Source organism: Vanacampus margaritifer, chromosome 17 (assembly GCF_051991255.1).
Source record: "Vanacampus margaritifer isolate UIUO_Vmar chromosome 17, RoL_Vmar_1.0, whole genome shotgun sequence".
In the NCBI taxonomy this organism is placed as follows: Eukaryota; Metazoa; Chordata; class Actinopteri; order Syngnathiformes; family Syngnathidae; genus Vanacampus; species Vanacampus margaritifer.
This window is the reverse complement of record NC_135448.1, coordinates 13,255,454-13,273,928: the sequence shown is the minus strand read 5'-3', so window position 1 is coordinate 13,273,928 and position 18,475 is coordinate 13,255,454. Positions and strand designations below refer to the sequence as shown.

Sequence of the window (18,475 nt, the reverse complement as noted above, 5' to 3'; positions counted from 1 at the left end):
CCAAGTATCAATTATGCCATGTTCACACACAATTGTAAATAACATACATAGCAAAAATAAAATAAAACAATTATAGTAATAATTAAATGACAGTACATAAATGAAATCAGTACATATTTAACTTAACAGAAAACGTTTTGCTACCTTACACTCCGTGGAACTAAACAGGAAGTTGTTTTAATGTTGAAACGCCCACTCGGATGTACATCTTACATTACAGCGAGTTTCACAATTCGCGCGGGCAAACCTTTTTTTTTTTTTCCTTTTTCTTTTTGGGGACGTTTGCGTCACTACACTAATGTCAGTCAGTCCAGCGTGTGAACGCCAACTGCCAACGTTTGGGTCGCTTTCGCCGTGGAAGATCTCGAAATGGCCGCAGGACTTTGTGGAAATTGCAGCTTGACTGTACAAATGTTTAATTGAAGGCAAGTCATTTATTTTTACGTCGTAACTAGGCGCCACTCATGTGCCAACTATTCTGCCAGAAGACAACACGACTACTCAACGTACTATCGTTGATTTGCGGACTAAAGAAAAATAACTTAAATGAATGGAAGTCACTTTTACCAAGTCAATAATTCTAAACTTGGAGAAAACTCACAACGTTAATGTGTTAAATGTGCTTAATTCATGTATACGTTAATGCAGTGGTGTACAAACTATGACCCGGGGGATCTTTGTGGCCCGCCATCAATTAAGTGGCCCACAGGACTAAAAATTACTGTTATTAAGTTTGTTTTATATACAGTAGAGCTTTTCAAAAGATGCAATTAAAGTATTTTCCATTAAACAAATAACATTTCTCATCATAACACTGTGGTGAATAACCATTAATTAAACAAGCAAAAATGGTTTCCACCCATTTCTGCTCTGTGTTGTGATTCAAATTGAGAAAATATCAGATGAATGATCATCAACAAACTGGTTTAAAATGGTCGATTTACATAGATAATCTAATCATAACATGTTTTAAAAAAATACTGTAATATATGCAGTTGTTTGGTTAACTTATTTCGGGGGACTTAACAAAAAACAGAAGTCATAAAAAAGTTTAGGGAGTGCCTTGAGATCCAGAGCTGCACCTCAAAGACTAATTTTCTCTCAAACACTGATTAATGTACGGATAAGATTAATCATCCATACATTAATGACAAACGTGATTTTAATACAATTTGATCTACAATTTTTATGAGGATAGTCTTGACCCTGGTTAATACTGAGCCCAATCATCCTGTGTATGCATGGAAAATGAACAGAAAGTAAAATAATAATAATGGGTCAAGTAGGAGTTGACTGTATAAAAAAAAAAAAAAAAAAGTTAACACAGCTGCAAATAGTGACAATTAATTCAAAATATAAGTTACTAATATCTGAAACCTCTGCAATAAAAGTTGAGGACAGCTGAAGCATTTCCCAATTTGAAATGCGACATAACCGGAGGGTTTTTTAAATCCGCTTTCACTTCGGCCGCCACTTCCATGTGGGGCTTCTTCAGCTTGTCTTCATTGTTATTTCAGTTCTTTAAAACACCTGATGAGAAAATATGAGGCCAAACTTGTTTTGTCCGTGTCACTCCTACTATGCACAGCGTCGTCGCTATTGGTGACTTTCTTTCTTTCTTCTTTTTAAAAGGAGGAGGCAGTCATACCTCAAATAAGTAAACGTGAACTTTGCCTGTGGATTGATAAGGTAACCCTCTTTCTCCTCTTTCCAGTCTTCACTCGGACCATTTTGGACCAGCTGGAAAGTCATTACAAAGATTGAATGAAAAGAAAAAACAAGGACTGTTGTAACTTCCCTTAATCATGGAGATACAACAACAAAAAATGAGACTATCATCGTCATAGTGAAAAATGACATGTCATAACCATCTTGAGTCAATCCTGACTAAAAATCAGTCCTGGCCATAACCTTTATCAAAGAGGAAGGTAGTTTACCCACTTTTATGTGGCGGTCAAATGTTATTATTAATTGTTTACATTCATTGTTTTTATTTTTTGAAATACCTTAAAACAAGATTTTGTTTGTTTTGATATCGTGTGTTCTCGTCGTTCTAGTCAGCACTCGAGCCGCCACATTTTGGGACCAGCTGGTTTTTACCACTTGCTGACGTAAGCAACTAAGCACTATTAGTTTCAGAATCACATCTGCGTTTTGTTAAGGGTTTGTGTTTTGATGTCTTGTTCCCACAAACACTTTTAACAAACCTCGTAGGCCTCGTAGGGGGGGGGGGGGTGATTTAAGTGTGCGTTTCCATGACACACTCAGCTGGAGGCCGGAATGGACGAAAGAGAAACACTTTTTGAAGGTTAGGGACGAGACGGATGGAGCAGAGTAAAAGATTTAAAAAAAAGTATTTGGGATGTGCGTTAAAGTGAGCTTTGCTCGTTGCTCTAACTAATTCAAGTCAGATGTTTGGCTAATACGGAAACGCCAAGCTGCCTTACACTGCACATGACATAGAGGATACAGTGGAGCCTCAGATGTCAAACATATGGTGTGGAAAGTAGGAAAAAAAATAGTTCCTTGGTCACCTTGACCTTGTCAACATTGTATGAAGAAGCTAACTGCAGTGAATTAAGACAATGTTCTCTTCTTAGCTTTGATGACAACAGTATAGTGCAAAGCAGTTGCAGATGTTTACCTCTGTCTCACACACACACACTTTCATTCACTGACACACACGTCACTCACCAGCCCAAGCACCGTCTTTTAACTTATTCACTGCCAATGACGGCTATAGACGTCAAAAATTCATTTTAACTATTTGTATTCGTGTAGCATTTTTTTTCTACTTTTGTTAACAAGAGTATGAAAACCTAGGTTTTTTTTTATTGTACATTTAGACCAAACATAAAATTTGTGATTAATCGTGAGTTAAGTGGTGAAGTGATGCGATTATGATTAAAACTTTTAATCGCCCGACACCCCTAATTTTTTAATAATCTTTTCTTTTTTTACATAAAAAAAGAAGAAAAGATTATTAAAAATTTGTGGTGTCGGGCGATTAAAATTTGTAATTGTAAATAATCGGAATTTTATATCCGTTCTAAATGTACAATAAAACATTTTTTTAGGTTTTCACACTCTTGTTAACAAAAGTGGAAAAAATGCTAAACTAATAGAAATATTTCCAATGAATTTTTGACGTCTATAGCCGTCAATGGCAGTGAATGAGTTAAAGCGACACACACTCACTGTCACAGGTACGACAGTGTAGAAGGTAAATATGGTGACCTCAAGTGGACAAAAGTAATACCTGCTTCTCACATGCTTATTTTGTATTTGTATGGTTGTTAAGTCACAAAAAAATATATTTTCACCCACAATTTAACATACCTGCTTCCTATTGTGCTCAATTTGGACATTGTCACTTAGGGGTGTACTCACTTTTGTTGCTATTATGAAGCATTTTCCTGAAAATGTCAAGCCTCGCTTAAAAATACTTTGTATGCTTTGAGTTGATCTGGAGGAAGTTTCACAAATGGATGTACAGTATATTTATACAGAAACGTGTGTCATCACATCATGGGGCAATTTTGCTGGATTTTCATTGGTCGGCGTTGAAACCACTCACGCACACACGTTACTGGAAACTTGAGTTAGTCACATTTCGCGCACGCGGCGTTCAGGGTGGTCTGTTGGGTTACAGTCAACTTTGACTAACTATTACTGCGATGTCATCAACTCTCATCCCACTGCCATGCATGTTATGTTGCTTTCAGTTTATGCGTGGAAATGGCGGAACTACCCTCGGGACTGTTGGAGGCGTGCGTGGTGGTCGGAGCCTCCAGCGATAAGCTCAGAGACATATATCAGGTATTTATAGATGATGGGAAAATATCAACTTTTTTTTTTTTTGTCGCAAATCTACAATATTTCTCTGCTGTCCCTATTTTTAATACATTCTATTCTTTTTACCAGCTTCATCAACAAAATAAGTTTGTGGAATTTCCCCTTCTGGATGCAGAGGTCCTGCAGGTCTTCATCCCGCCTTTTGTTTCCAAGGAGACCAATTCCAGTCACGTGATTGGTCCTTCCTTTAGTCGTGTGCAGCGACGGAGAAGCTTCATCAAGAAGGTATTTTGTGATTATGGGACACTGCAGACCCATTATTATTATTTTTTTTGAAAGGTTTACAATCCTATGACTGCTCATGTAGAAGAGGCGGGACCGTGCTTCCAACTCGGCGCATAACGGAGAAACCGCCAATCATTCGGAGGCATCCTCAGCAACGGAGGACATCAGCGTCCCGAAGGATCTGGACCTCATTGCGTTGCCGCAGCTCTGTTTTCCAGGTACGTCTGTCTAATTCTTGGCATGTCTTATTGGGTTTGGAAACTATAATATTTGTGTGAATGCTGAATGCATCCATTCATTTACTCACACACAAGGTTATTCACATTCATTATTTATTTTTTTCCTAATTTTTTCCTAATTTTTTCCTAATTTTTTCCATCTTCATCCGATTTTCGCCATTCCAATTTCAACATGCTCCAAAAATCCACGCCAGTCGGGCACATATTTTTCTCATTGCACTTATGAAGAGTTTTTCCACAATGTAATATCTAAATTCTTCTATTCATTTTCTACAGGACTGGCGTTCAATGTTTTCTAAGTCCAATTTTCCACACCTACCGTTGGTGAAGAGCTTAAATAATTAAACGCATAATAACTGGACTCGGTATCAATGACAGCTTTCAGTATTATAGCATATTATTTAATATAAAAACACAATGTTCTATGGGTTTAGTCCAGCTTCAATTTCATATAATAATCATTAACATCCATTATATTTAATATCATGTCACATTATTGTTATTATTTTTTATAATAAAGCATTCCACATGCATTCAAATAATCCAGTATCACTTCTTTCTTTTGGTCAGGTGGTCTTCAGTTGGCCAATGAGCAGAGAGAAGATGCATATCACTTCCTGGTTTTTACCGACCTGTTGGGGAATCGAACTCATGGCGTTGTGGCGCAGTACTACAGATCCGTACCGGTAGATGCTTCTTACAAGACGAGTTTGTGTTTTCACGTGGTCCTTTCTGACTGGCTCTTTCCCAGTCCTGCCAGGAAGCTGCCATCCAGAACGGCCAACGGTGGATTTCATCCAAATGCCGGCTTTTCACGCCCTTCGCCGTGTGCGTCATCTCCAAGTTCCCCTACTACAACGCCTTGAGGGACTGCTTGTCGTGGTAATACTTAAAGCGTTTCCATTTTTCCCAAGGCGACCGATTGATGCGTGTTATTTCCACTCTTTTAGCTTGCTAGCCCAGTTGCGTCCCGGGAGACAAGCCGACTTTACGGAAACCATGAAGGAGTTCTCCGCCAAGTTGTCCCTCGTACCTTTACCGCCTCCCGGACAACTACACGTGGTCAGAGAACTCATCTTTACTCACATTTGATGTATATTTTTGAGCATAGTGTTGGGATCCCAACAAAACTCTACACTGAAAGACTCTTTATTTGTGCTCCTGTTTTGGTTAGCAACAAAGTAAAAAAAAATATATATATATTTTTTATTTATTTAATTTTTTTGCAAATCCCGCACGTTATTCGATTCTTCTTCATACTCAATATTTCTGTGTGTGTCAGTCCTTTAGCCTCCGGCCCCTCCTGGTGGTCCTCCCATCCAGGGAGAACCAGGACGGCCCCATCGTCGACGTGGACTTGCACCTGCCTTTGCTGTGTTTCTCGTACGCAACACTCCTCCAGGTAACACCGCAGGACATTCGTTCGACTTTCCTTTTTTTTTAACGCTGCGATTGCGCAACATAAAAAGTAGACTGGCATGCGTTTGTTTACACTGGAGTGGCCGGAGTTTGACCTTTTAGCGCAGCACTCCCCAGGGAAAGATAGCGAATCATTTCTGACCTACAAAGATGAAACAGTGTAAATTATGAGTAAGATATGCTAGCTTTTCAATATAATTAATGATTATAATGAAATGAGTTCAGTCATTGTAAAAACAACACTCTTCTGCCCTTTTTTGTTTTTTTTTAGATTTTGTCCTGCCTTCTCCAAGAACAACGTCTGGTCTTCTTCTCATCCGACTGGGCCAAACTCACTCTGGTTGCCGAGTGCCTCTTGCACTACATGCAGGTCGGTAACCGAGGAACATTGTGACGGCGCCGTCTTTTGGAATTGTCTCTACTATCTCCTTCCCTTATCTTCTTTTTCCCGTCACCGATGCAGCCTCTCACCTGGCAGCATCCGTACGTTCCCGTGCTGTCTCGAGGAATGCTGGACTTTCTGATGGCGCCCACGGCCTTCATGATGGGCTGCCACATTAGTCATTTTGAAGAAGTGGCTGCGGTGAGCTTACAAATTTGTCATCCAGACCATATAGGAGCTTTGTTGTGACATCGTTTTTGACCGTTTAATTCCAGGAGACAGAAGATCTCATCCTGGTGAATATTGACGACGGTATCGTCCAGTCATCCTGGGCTGACGTCATCGACATTTCCACAATTCCTCTCACCGCAGCGGAGTGTTTTATTTCAAGGTAACAACATAATGAGGTACTAAGGTACAACTGCTTGATTCTAAAATGTCTTTGTGTGCGGGCGGATATTCAGAGCCGAGTCGCTCCAGCTTCACTACGACTTGGAACTTTGTCACCTGGGATCGGCCACCGACGCCGCCGGCCTGCAAGCTCAGCGGCGAATCTGGCAGAGAAGACTCAACAAGCAGATACAAAATATCTGCCTGGAGCTGCTGGTCAACATCTTTAGGCAAGTGTATGCTGAATGTTTAGTGCGGTCAAGTGCTAAAAGAAAATTGGCTATTTAACCCTGGAGACCCACGGGGTCAAATTTGGCCCCTATAAATTCTGCTACTCAAATAACAAAGACCTTTTTTTTTCTTTCTTTTTTTCCTTTTTTTTTTTTACAAATTTAACTTCAAAAGTCCAGAGTGCCACTTCTGACCCCTGCATGGGGCCATCTAGTGGATGAATATTGCACTTACATGAGCCAAAGTGGTGGTGACAAGATGGCTGGCAACATGCTGTTTTGTTGAGCTGGAAATCAATCCAAACAAAACCATCTTCTCAGCAAACCATCAGATGGTAAAATTGTTTTTTTTTTGTTAATCTATTTCATATCACGTTGCAGAATGCCTAGGAGTATTTTTTATATATATGTTTTGATAAATTAGCAACTCTGAGCTAGTTCAAAAAAACAAGGGTTAAAATTGAAAAAACATATTTTGGTGCTCAGTGAACTTATAGCAGTCATTTAATGTATAATTCATAATTTTCCAAAGAAGAAAAGGGTTCTTGGGTTCTCCAGGGTTAAGTAATTACTAGTTGATGCTTAACTACTTCTAGTCGCTTCCGTATTTAAAGTAAGAAAAGGGATGGGGCCATTTTGATTTGGAGTCTTAAAATGTCCGTCATGTGTCTTCTATCAGAGGGGTGCAGGACTTTCTAAACCACGAGCACCGAGTTTTTAACAGTGAGGAGTTTTTGCGGACCAGGGAGCCGGCGGATCAACCCTTTTACAAGAAGGTACACGTCACATAAACTCTCAATGCAAGCACTGACCCTCACTGATTTTTAATTTGTGTGTGTGTGTGTGTTCTGCCCTCAGGTTTTAGAAACTCACATCTTTCACTCATTCCTGCGAGACAGGCTGAACAGGAAACAGGACAGCTTCAGCCGCATGGAGCAGAACACGCGCAACCTAGCACACAGGTACAGAATGTTCAGGTTCTGCCGTGATCCGAGCACCGTGGGACCAAGCCACCGTAACGCCGATGCAATTAGAAAAACTCTGCACATAATTATCGCTCGTCAATGTCACAGGCAGGCGCAGGAAACGTGCGTGTGCAAGTCCTTAATGTTCCAAAGTCCAATTTTAGATTCCGTTTCTGGAAAATATTTAGTCAGTTGAGCTTTTGGTCAACTTCCTGACTGTATGTTGTAGATAAGACCACGTGGGGGGTGCCAATGAGGATCTTGGGCTAGGGAGCTTTTTTTTCCTCTCTATCGTGGGCCCTTTTAGGTCTTAAGTCATCAACAGCCTTAATTTAAAGAAACGAAAATAATATGAGCATTTATGGCTTAGATATTTTGTAAGAGTTCCTCTGAGGTATAGGTTTGTGGAATTGGGTGATAAAATGCTCTTAACCCTAAACCTAAAATAAAAAGAATAACATTTGTATAGATAAAATATGCTGAATATGATTGTCATGCAGCTTTTATTAACCCTGGAGAACCCAAGAACCCTTTTCTTCTTTGGAAAATTATGAATTATACATTAAATGACTGCTATAAATTCACTGAACACCAAAATATATGTGTTTTCAATGTTAACCCTTTATTCCCTAATTTAGGATTAGGGCGAAATTTGACCCTTTTCGGATTTAGGGGTATCATTTCGAAAAATCTGAATAACAAAAACTGTCAATAAACTATTTAGAATTTAAGAAAATAATCAATCAAATACACAGCTCCATTGAACAATATAATTTTTTTGTTTTATTTGTTGCATTTTAGAACTGGATTTTGAATGTACAAACACACTTTGGCCAATAGAAACAAGAACACAGGGACAAAATCACTGCTGGAAAAAAAAAAAGGTCTTTGTTATTTGAGTAGCAGAATTTATAGGGGCCAAATTTGACCCCGTGGGTTCTCCAGGGTTAAAGCTGTTCCTTTGTGACAGTAAAGCACATTTCGCCGCCATTGTGGTCATTCTGCAGGAATCGTGTCGTGACGGAGTCACCCCGGCGTCCGCCCATGTCCGAGCTGTCCCGCAACGGCTACAACAGCTACGCCAGCCCGGACAACCGACTGAGCAGGCGGCTGGGAGCCAGCATGCCCAACCTGGACCAGTCAGTCCACGAATCTCTCACTGCCATCAGCCCCGTCAGGCCGGCTTCTCTCCGGAAGATGACGCCTGACATTGGTGTGTTCATGCGCAGACTCGAAAGCTGTTGGCAACTCAAATCAACTGATGAGTTTGATTTTGTTCCAGGTTTGAAGGTTCCTCAGAAAGCTGTCATGGTTTTCCGCCTTCCCGAATTCCCCCCTCCTTTGGCGTATCATTATGTCCAGAACTATTATTCGGAAATGGTTGCCAGCCTGGGCAAGGTCATAAGCGCAACTCCTCCTGATGAATCTGCTCTGCTGGCCAGGTAATGAGGAAACTCGCAGGATTTAGTTGACATGCTTGTTATTCTGATGGATTCCTCTTTTTGTCCAGGTATCATTACCTGCGTGGCTTGGTTAATACGGTGTCAAACAGACGTTTGGACGCCTTAGAGGACTTCCAGAGTCTTTATAAGACAGACTCCGACATCTTTCCTTTGCAGATGGTTAAATCTCTGGTGGACTCGCTGCCGGAAGTTGACCGTTTGCAGGTCTTTATTTTTTTGCGTTTTTTTATTTTTCATAATTTAGAAGAGTTCCCAGGTGTCCTAATTAAAGATCTCTGATATTGTTTAGTTGCCGTGACTAGGCGAGTGGCTACTTGTACATAGTTCAAAGAAAAAAAAGCCATCCTTCGAGCAAAAGCATCATATGTATTTTCATTCGGGGAAGCAGCACTTCATCGCCAAGCTGCCGTATAATGCTTTGTAACGAGTATGTAGTGAACACATCAAACATGAATATCCCCCTTCCCCTTTTCGCCAACATAGCTAACCATTTGAGTTGTGCTAAGCTAAAGCTGTTAGCAATGCTAATTTTTGCTAACACTGCAACTCTGCTTACAGTTTGGATATTCACCCAGCCTTGTTCCAAGTCATGGGCGGAGAAACTCAGCAGTCGAGATGGATATCATGTAAATTAGTCCCGCAGTTACATCACAGTGAACTAAAAATGAAGAATGGCAGTTTGACAGTTTGCGCCCCCATTACGGAAAAGAAAGTAACGGGAACCCGGGGCGGTAACATTAAAACACCTGCGGCTTATATGTATAACAAACACGAGTATTCCCCAAATTTAGCTAGCGCGGCTAATAGTCAGGTGCGCCGTATAGTCCAGAATTTTCTGTCATAATGAGCGACTGTTATTGTGTTGCAGGCCGACAGGCGGCCAGAGCTGAAACGTCTCATCATCCGCCTCAAGCGGGACCAGGAGCGCGAGCAACACGACAGCAAGCACGAGGAAGTCACCGTAAAGCGCTTCCAGCTGCCGAAAAAATACATGCAACTGGATGAGTTTGTCAAGTGCGTCCAGGAATCCGGGATGGTAAAAGACCAGGGGACCATTTACAGGCTTTTTGATGCTCTCACTGTTGGTGAGTATGACAGAAAATATCTCATTTGTCCCGCTTATGGGCAATACTCCCCAATTAGTTGCACCCTTCTTTAATTAAGTAAATATATGTAAAATAAATGCCTCAATCCACAATTTGGGTTGTGCTTGTACCTAAAATGTCTCCCACATGCTCTGAAGGAGTTTCCGCCACGAAACACTTCCTCAGGTTAATGAATTGCTCGCATTTTTTAAGAAAGGGAGATTGAACACAGGACCTGTAGATGCCAATCTCGACTCCTGTGATGATGAATATAGTCATTTCTATAATAAGAGACTCTGATGTCCGCTCCCTGTGGATGGTTTTCTTTACACTACATTACACAAGAAACGCTCAAGGGTGTTTTTTGCGCATTGTGAAGAGCTACCACTGTGACCTGACGGCATTCCTGTGTGCGATTAGCACAAGGCGAGAGAATAAGAGATAAGAGACACCTGGAGACTGTAAATATTATTCTAGCAGGGGAGAGTCAGAAATAATTAAACATCGCTGTTTCCTTTTTTTCCCCTTTGTGTCCTCTTTGTTTGGACGGCCCATTAAGATGCAACGGATTTATTTTTGCACCTGAATTTATCTTCAGGCAACTTGCTTGAACGTGGCTCCTCTTGCTTTTTTCCCCATCGATAAACCTCCTTCATAATGTCGACGCGGGTTTCGTTTTACAGTTTGACGCCTTCAATGAAAGACACGAGATACGAGCTATGCGTCTGTTGTTCATTTCAGGGCATCAGAAGCAGGTCGGTCCCGAGTTGTTTCGTGTTTTTTACACCATCTGGAAAGAAACTGAGGCTGAGGCACAAGAGGTGTGTATCCATGAACTCACCGAGACAAATTATATAGCCTACATTTGTATTTTTTGAAATTGAAAACAGTTCCTCGGCGTCTTAACAAAAGATCTCTGTAATTTTTGGGTCGCCGTCAAACTATACGAGGCATGTAGTTCGTGACTTGGGGATAGACTTTTTTGAAAAATTTTTGTCTTCATTTTTTCCACTAGAGCAAAGAGAGGCTTCTTATCTTCATTCATTCATCGTTCATCTTATCTTGCACATTTTCAGAATTGTAATGCTGTACTGCGATGTATCAACAACTTGTGTTTTATTTTTATTTTTATTTTTTCAGGTATGCTTGCCTGCGTCTGTGTTGGAGCACATCGAACCCAGCGAGTGCGTCTTCAAGCTGTCCTCCTCGGTTAAGACCAGCCGTGGCGTGGGCAAGATCGCCATGACCCAGCGGCGGCTTTTCCTGCTTACCGACGGGCGGCCCGGCTACGTGGAGGTGGCACAATACAGGGATTTAGAGGTCAAGGAAGAAAGGTTTCGATATGGTTAATGCTCCGCACGCTTAACGTCTTCCGATTTTCCCCGCAGGAGGTAAAAGTGTCCTCGGCTCCTTTCTTGCTCCTGCGAATTCCCAGCTTGAAGTTGCGCGTGCGAGGCAGGAAGGAGGCCTTTGAGGCCAATTTGAAGACGGAGACGGAACTCTGGAACCTGATGGTCAAAGAGATGTGGGCTGGACGTGACATGGCCGACCAGCACAAGGTAGCGCCGAATGAAAAGTCTACACACCCCTGTTCAAATGCTCAGCTTCTGGCGAGAGAGATTTTCTTCTGGCAGAACGTTAATGGCATCAAATGATTGTGAATATCAGCAGAGCGCCACAAGAGAAAAATAAAAACAACACCTCTCGGGCTTTTCAAATTGAACCAACGCAATAACAAATGCAAACAAGTATAGCGTCGCTATTTGTTCATAAATAATTTGCTGTTCAAGTGGTTACGGTTGTACTTTCTGTTTACACACAAAATGTTTACAGGTGACTGTAGCAACCAGTTCGAGTGTTTTTTTGTTTTGTTTTTTTTTGTTCCAGGACCCCCAGTACATGCAGCAGGCCCTAACCAATGCCTTGCTGATGGACGCGGTAGTGGGCAGCCTTCAGAGCAGTAAGGCCACTTACGCCGCCTCCAAGCTGGCTCACTTTGACCGCATCAAGATGGAAGGTAGACCAAAAACTAATAATAAACATGATTTGAATACAGATTGCTGAAGTTGAGCTATTGTTGTTTGATATCCAAATGGTACCAGTTTTAACCTCAGGTTTCCTTCCATAACTTTTTTTTTTAATGCATTGTTTGTGCGCCTCCAGTGCCGATGATGGTTCCCAGGACGACCGCCGAGACGCTCAAGCACAAGATTAACCCTTCGCTGGAACTCGCCGAGCCTCGTACCGTTGACGTTCTTCTCTACACGCCAGGTAACTGAAATGAAACACTTTTGACCTTTGTCCTCACATCACACGCGAACGCTCCGCTCCCTCCACCGCTGACTCTGTGTCACCAAGGAGTCGATTAGTCTGTCATAAAGACACCCATAAACATTCCCAAGCTCTTGTGGCGTCCTCTGCATGAACACACTTAATAGACGGGTTGATGTTAAGACAATCTTTCAAAAGCAAATATGGCTTATGCAAACATTGCCGCCAGGAGCGTGGAGCTAGCCTTGTTTGCTTAGCTGGCTAAGCTTGCTAGTGCCACGGACAGCAAAAGACCTCACATTGGTAGCATAACTTTGGGATTTTTGGTTGTTTGCATTCGCTCTGTCATCTTACTGTATGTTCTTGGAAAATTAGAAATAGAATGACATTTTTTTTTTTTTTACTATATATTTTAATTTTGATTTTAACAGCCTAAAATTAGTAAATATGCTTCGGGTCACAATGACCCGTGAGCGATTTTGGCATACCAAAGAAACGAATAAATAAATAAAAATCTACAAAAATATTATTTGAATATATTTTTTAAAAATAAGATAAATCATCTTTCTGTATTTGTCTTATTTTTATTATGCATATTTAAAAACATATCTTTGAGTTTCCAAAGAAATCAAATGACTAAATATGCAGCGGGTCACATTGACCAAATAACATTTTTACCTTACAAAGAAAAACACATATATATTTTTTTTTTTTTTTGTCAACCAACTTCATAATGCTGTCAATCTCCTGTTACAGTGTCGGTCAATTTGACCTATTTTGTAAACATTTGAGAAATAATTTGCAAAATGTACCCCAAAAAAAATTCCGCTGGCCTTTTTTTTTTTTACCCCCTTTTCTTCAGTTTATTATGTTGATCCATATTTTTTTTTATATGCAATTAGATATTTTTTTATTTCCAAAGCCCTAAAATGAGCGGGTCACATTAGCCAATGAATATTTTTAGTTTACCAAAGAAGCAAGCAGATTAATTATAAGGTCATTTTGTGGAAATTTTATGGCCTATAATAATATAATGGCCTACAGAGTGAAATGCTTGTACAACGTCATCAGTCTTTATAAAGGAGCAAAGGTTACGAATTGCATAATAAAAAAAAACAATGGCAATACGTGTGGCTATCTGAATACTCTGCGAGCATGTGGCGCCACTTAAGACGTCCTTCTGGTGGCAGGCTGGCTCAGCGACACGGTTCTTCCTGTCGCCTCTTTGCCATCTGCGTGGGTGAAAAGAACAAACGTGACCATTCAGACGACGGCCGTCAGCCTCTCCTCTCGCTCCGCTTTCATTTGAATGTAGGTCACTGAGTTGAATTCCTGGCGCTCTCCCAACAGCGCTCCCTCTTCGCCTGTCAAATAGCTTCCTTTCTCTCCCGCCAATGTCGTGCCGCCTCTCCACGTTCTCACTCTCTTCTCTACCGTGTTTTTTTTTTATTTTTTAAATAAACACCTCTGGGGGTCTTGAGTACAGGAATCTGACCGTTAGCTGAAGACGGGCGGGGTTGGACTTTAGCAAGTATTTCCATTCGTTCCTGAAGGAGGACATTTTTAGAATTCAAAAGTGGTTACGTGTGTCTGTGGTGATGGTTTACACTTGTTGTTTGGTACACGAAACAAAAACTCTTAAATCAGTATTGAGGTAGTTCACTCCCCTTTTGGTATGTGTAACAAAAACTCTTTGTTTCTGTTCTACACCAAAATTGTTCAGGGGTTAGTATGACCTCATGAATCATCATTTTCCGGCTAGAGTAAAAAGAACAAAATAAGGCCAGCACAAGAAGTACTATCATTTTTCTGTCATTCTTTTACATTGTTTTTAATGGCTAAATTTGACACCGATAGATAACCGGGTTGACTTAAAGCGGTTACACATTGGTGATAAAAGTATGAAATAACTGTATGTGTGTTTGTTTCAGGTCAGTTATGGGTGTCTGTGAGTGATGGCAAGGTGATGGTGTTTGATGCCTCCAGCTGGTCCCTGACGCACACTAGTCAAGTCGGCAACGCCAGACTGGTAAAAAAAAAGCAAAAACATACAAAATGCACATAAATTGCCCCGAAATACCGTGTACAGTACATACAAAAAACGTTCATATTTTGTTTGGGCTACACCTGACTAACTGCCTTGTTACCGGGCGGACTAGGGCCGTTAAACAGGCACACGCATGCCAGTGACATCAGCAACGCATAAACGAGTTTTCCTCCCATTAACTTTGGCTCCTTTGCTGGCCTCTCACTTAAACATGTTTTATGCGGCCACAGTGTTTGTTTCATCCGACCTTCAGTCACATGAAATGTGTTACCTTGGCTCTTTCCGATGCGCACACGGTTACATTTGCATGACATCTTATTAAACTGGAAAGTAGATCATTCATCTGTGTTTCAGTTGAGTTATTTCTTAGGAGAGTCTCCAAGAGAGTCCAAAGTGTGGCAAGGCATATTTGACCTTATGTTCTGGGTCATATTGCCATATTTTTTTAACAAAAACTGTATAATGATAAAATGCTCCATGTAGTTGTTTTTGGTATGAAACTTCTTGAATTAAATTATTAGGATTGGATTTAATAAGATATAAACAATAATTATTGGGATTTTTTTGTTGCGTGTTTGACCTGCAACATAACCTAAATTATGACTGCTTAGTCATAAACTCAATCAGTTGGTGCAAATGGTGGAATTGTGGAACATGATTGCCATCTAGTGGAGACTTTCAGGAATGACAAAATGATTTCTATTGGTTTCTATTCCAAGCCTCATCATTCCTCAAATTGTGTTGGTTCAGAACTGCATGTTGGCCGTAGATAAAGACCAAGTGTGGATGGGCTCCGAGGATACCGTCATCTACATCATCAGCATAGTGGCCATGGTCTGTAACAGGCAGCTGACGGATCACAGGTCCGAGGTGACCGGACTCGCACTCGACACGGACAAATACAGGTGAAGCAACAATCATCTTGGAATTTAAAATAAATTGGTGCCTAATCTATATTCATTTATAAGGTGAATATGTTTCTCAGTTGGGTTGAGGTCAGGGGATGACAGTGGCCACATCGTGTGTTTTTCCTCCCTTAAGACAATTAGTAGCTAAAGCAACAATTTCGATTTTTATTTTATTTTTTCCCAAAATACAGTTCTACAAGAAACATGGAGGTCCCATAGGTTCTCAATAGGCTTGAGGTCAGTGGAGGATGGTGGCCACACAGTCATCAAAATATTCAATCATTTATTCCTAATTTTGAATGATGTGAATGTACAATTTAGATCAGTGGTGTCAAACATATGGCACGTGGGTCAGAACAGGCCCGTCATGGGGTCCAATCTGGCCCGTGAGGACAGAACACAAAATGACATTTCTCACTAAAATTAACTGTTGCTAATTTTGTCCACTGGATGGCACACTGACGACCACTTAAATTACATTCTGGCTGCTAATCAGGATTTGATGCAAACGAGAAATTTCAGAATACTCTGCAATTAGACAATCTAAAAATGGGAATATTTTTAGAATGTACTTGTAATTATTTATTTAAAAAAGGGAAATATTTCAACATGTCCACGGATAAATTGGTCCGGCCCACTTTAAATTAAAATTTAGGTGAAAGTGGCCCCTGCATTAAAATTAATTTGACAGCCCAAATCTATATAATTCTCAGATTAAACTTGGTCGGACTTCATTGCTTCTAACCTTAAAATAATTTTTCACCCCTACCAGTTGATTTCTTTTGTAACATTTTGCCCATATTCACATAATCATCATATTTTCTTTCAGCCAGAAGGTGGCATACTCCTGCAGCGCGGAGGGAACCGTAATGGTGTGGGATGTTTCCACATTGCAGGTCAGTTGTAATTCCAGAAAATGTGGAAATGTCTTTTGCAGCCATGGTTTTTGAATATTAGAGCACCCACAAAGAATAGGAAGAAAGTGACCACATATATCCTAAAAATCCAAATACACGTTCTGTGTCAACCCCTCAGGTGAAGAAAAACTTTCGCCTCTCCTGTGACCGCCTGCACTCGGTGTACAGTTACAACGTGACTCTCTGGTGCTGTAAGTATCTCAGTGTCCCCCTTTTTATTCGCTTCAAAGCCACCAAAAGAAATACATTCAGCTGTGTGTTCTTTCTGACTTCTTCCAGGTTCCAGAGACAGCATCATGGAGGTGTGGAGAAACGGCACTTTAAAGCATCGTCTCAACCTGCCCGAGCAACACAAAGGCTCTGCGGCGACATTCAGCTGTGTGCTGTTGTTACCTGAGGTAACACAAAACACGCTTGCACTTGGTCCACTTTCAAGTGGTTTCCGAGCATTTTTCCTCGTAAGATATATGACGTAAAGAGAATTTGCGCGCGCGTGTGTGTGTGTGTGTGTCAGAGAGAGGAGGTATGGAGCATATGCATTGATTCTGGAGACGTTTGCATTTGGCACACGAAAGATGCGTCCAAGCCTTACCACCGGGTGGCGCTACAGGACTGCACTGGATGTCGCTGCATGATTAAAGTGAAAAACCAGGTGAACACACGTCACATAAAAAAAAACCAGTACGTTAGATAAGCATGTAAAATGTGGAGGAAGCTCATCCCCTGACCTCGACCCTATCGAGGACCCTGTCATCCACTGGCGATGTCTTGGCAGTTGTGATCATCTCGGCAGTGACTCAAAATGGCTTCTCTCCGCAGGTGTGGGTGGGCGCAGTAGGCCGCTCCTCCACCAAAGGGAAGATCTACATACTGGACGTGGACCGCCGGCAGGTGCTCAAGGAGCTCCACGGCCACAGCGACAAGGTGACGGCGCTGTGCTCGGCCGAGGACCGCTACGTCCTCAGCGGCGCCGCCAAGCACGATGGCAAGATCGCAATCTGGAAGGTGGAGTAGGAAGTGTTGCTTACAATCAGGTGACCACTTCACGTGTGTAGGAAAAACGGAGACTGACGCAGAAAACCGTCTGCCTTATACCTTCAGTATCGACAGTAGTATTATATAAGCCAGCCTGGCTGTGAATTCATTTCGTTTATTGGAACTTTTTATTGTGGTTGTAAAGATGGTAAAAGACACTATAACCCTCGCTTAAACCCAGTCATGAGCTCACACAAGTTACTTACCGGTTCTATGTCAAGAGCTGGAACACAGGCTTCTAAAAGCAAACAGTTGTCCGACAGGGACAGAATTGACACTTGCGAATGAATTCCACGATGTCAGGAAGTGGTGTGACATTTAACACGCAAATCGCATTTCTTCAATTGTCCATGACGCCGGCAACTTTCGTCTAACTGTTGCGGCAATAATCCCGCCTTCGGTGCGTTCTGTGTAAAATGCTGTGTAAAAACTTGTGCAGGATCTCAATTAGTGTTGCCATAATGTACTTGGTTACATGTTCAAACTGACACTTTCATTATTCACTGTGTAATGGTCAGATTTTTTTTTTTTAATTAAAATAATTTACCTCACTTCTTTAAAAAAGGAACACATATGGAATGGGATGGACGAAATGGACCCCCTGGAGGTCGTGTCAGGGTCAAGTGTGTTCTGTGAAAAATGCAACATCGGATTTATGCCAGGTTTTCCGTTGTAGCTCGTCTTTTGCGTTTTTGAGGGACCTATGAAAGAGTCTGGTTTCCTCACAGGTTTTTTAACCTCTTATATGAAGGAAATAAAAGTAACCAAATAAAAACAACAAAAATCACTTTAAGGTCTTAAAATGCCTCAAACATATTTATAGCTCACTATTTAATCTGTACTGTGGATCACTAGGTATTTTCCATTGTGTTTCTGTACATTGTATTTTTAATTGCAATATAATGGGACTTTCTATTGCAGAGGAAGAAATTTAACACATTTGTACTGTTGTTTTTTTTATGTGATACTTTGTTGAAAGTGTACAAAACACTTGAGATTTTTAACAGTAAACGGCACATAATGTGCAACGTCATCACTTTCAAA

The 18,475-nt window shown here is 41.1% G+C and overlaps 1 protein-coding gene across 3 annotated transcripts; it reads left to right on the top strand.

Moving 5' to 3' along the window:
• The first annotated feature begins 270 nt into the window (after positions 1-270).
• Positions 271-18,475, top strand: dennd3a (DENN/MADD domain containing 3a). Of its 3 annotated transcripts, XM_077549242.1 has the most exons (31): positions 271-425; positions 1,633-1,689; positions 3,726-3,819; positions 3,925-4,080; positions 4,163-4,298; positions 4,890-5,005; positions 5,071-5,201; positions 5,270-5,381; positions 5,602-5,721; positions 6,010-6,108; positions 6,202-6,321; positions 6,396-6,511; positions 6,585-6,740; positions 7,420-7,516; positions 7,599-7,702; positions 8,713-8,918; positions 8,988-9,147; positions 9,216-9,372; positions 10,037-10,253; positions 10,995-11,074; positions 11,394-11,573; positions 11,642-11,812; positions 12,141-12,270; positions 12,417-12,524; positions 14,456-14,553; positions 15,322-15,476; positions 16,309-16,375; positions 16,515-16,587; positions 16,676-16,794; positions 16,911-17,048; positions 17,216-18,475. In XM_077549242.1, exons 3-31 carry the CDS (start codon positions 3,739-3,741, stop codon positions 17,408-17,410), a joined length of 3,798 nt encoding a protein of 1,265 aa, XP_077405368.1. In that variant the 5' UTR covers positions 271-425; positions 1,633-1,689; positions 3,726-3,738; the 3' UTR covers positions 17,411-18,475. The 3 variants fall into 3 exon arrangements, with proteins under 3 accessions (XP_077405368.1, XP_077405367.1, XP_077405369.1); XM_077549241.1 differs by lacking the exon at positions 1,633-1,689; XM_077549243.1 differs by lacking the exon at positions 271-425 and having other exon boundaries at positions 445-1,689.

Excerpts from the sequence above, each read along its gene's own strand:
- dennd3a (XM_077549241.1), top strand. The coding sequence starts at position 3,739 with ATGGCGGAACTACCCTCGGGACTGTTGGAGGCGTGCGTGGTGGTCGGA. Across the intron at positions 11,813-12,140 it reads ACATGGCCGACCAGCACAAG|GACCCCCAGTACATGCAGCA; the intron begins GTAGCGCCGAAT and ends TTTTTGTTCCAG. Across the intron at positions 12,525-14,455 it reads CGTTCTTCTCTACACGCCAG|GTCAGTTATGGGTGTCTGTG; the intron begins GTAACTGAAATG and ends TGTTTGTTTCAG.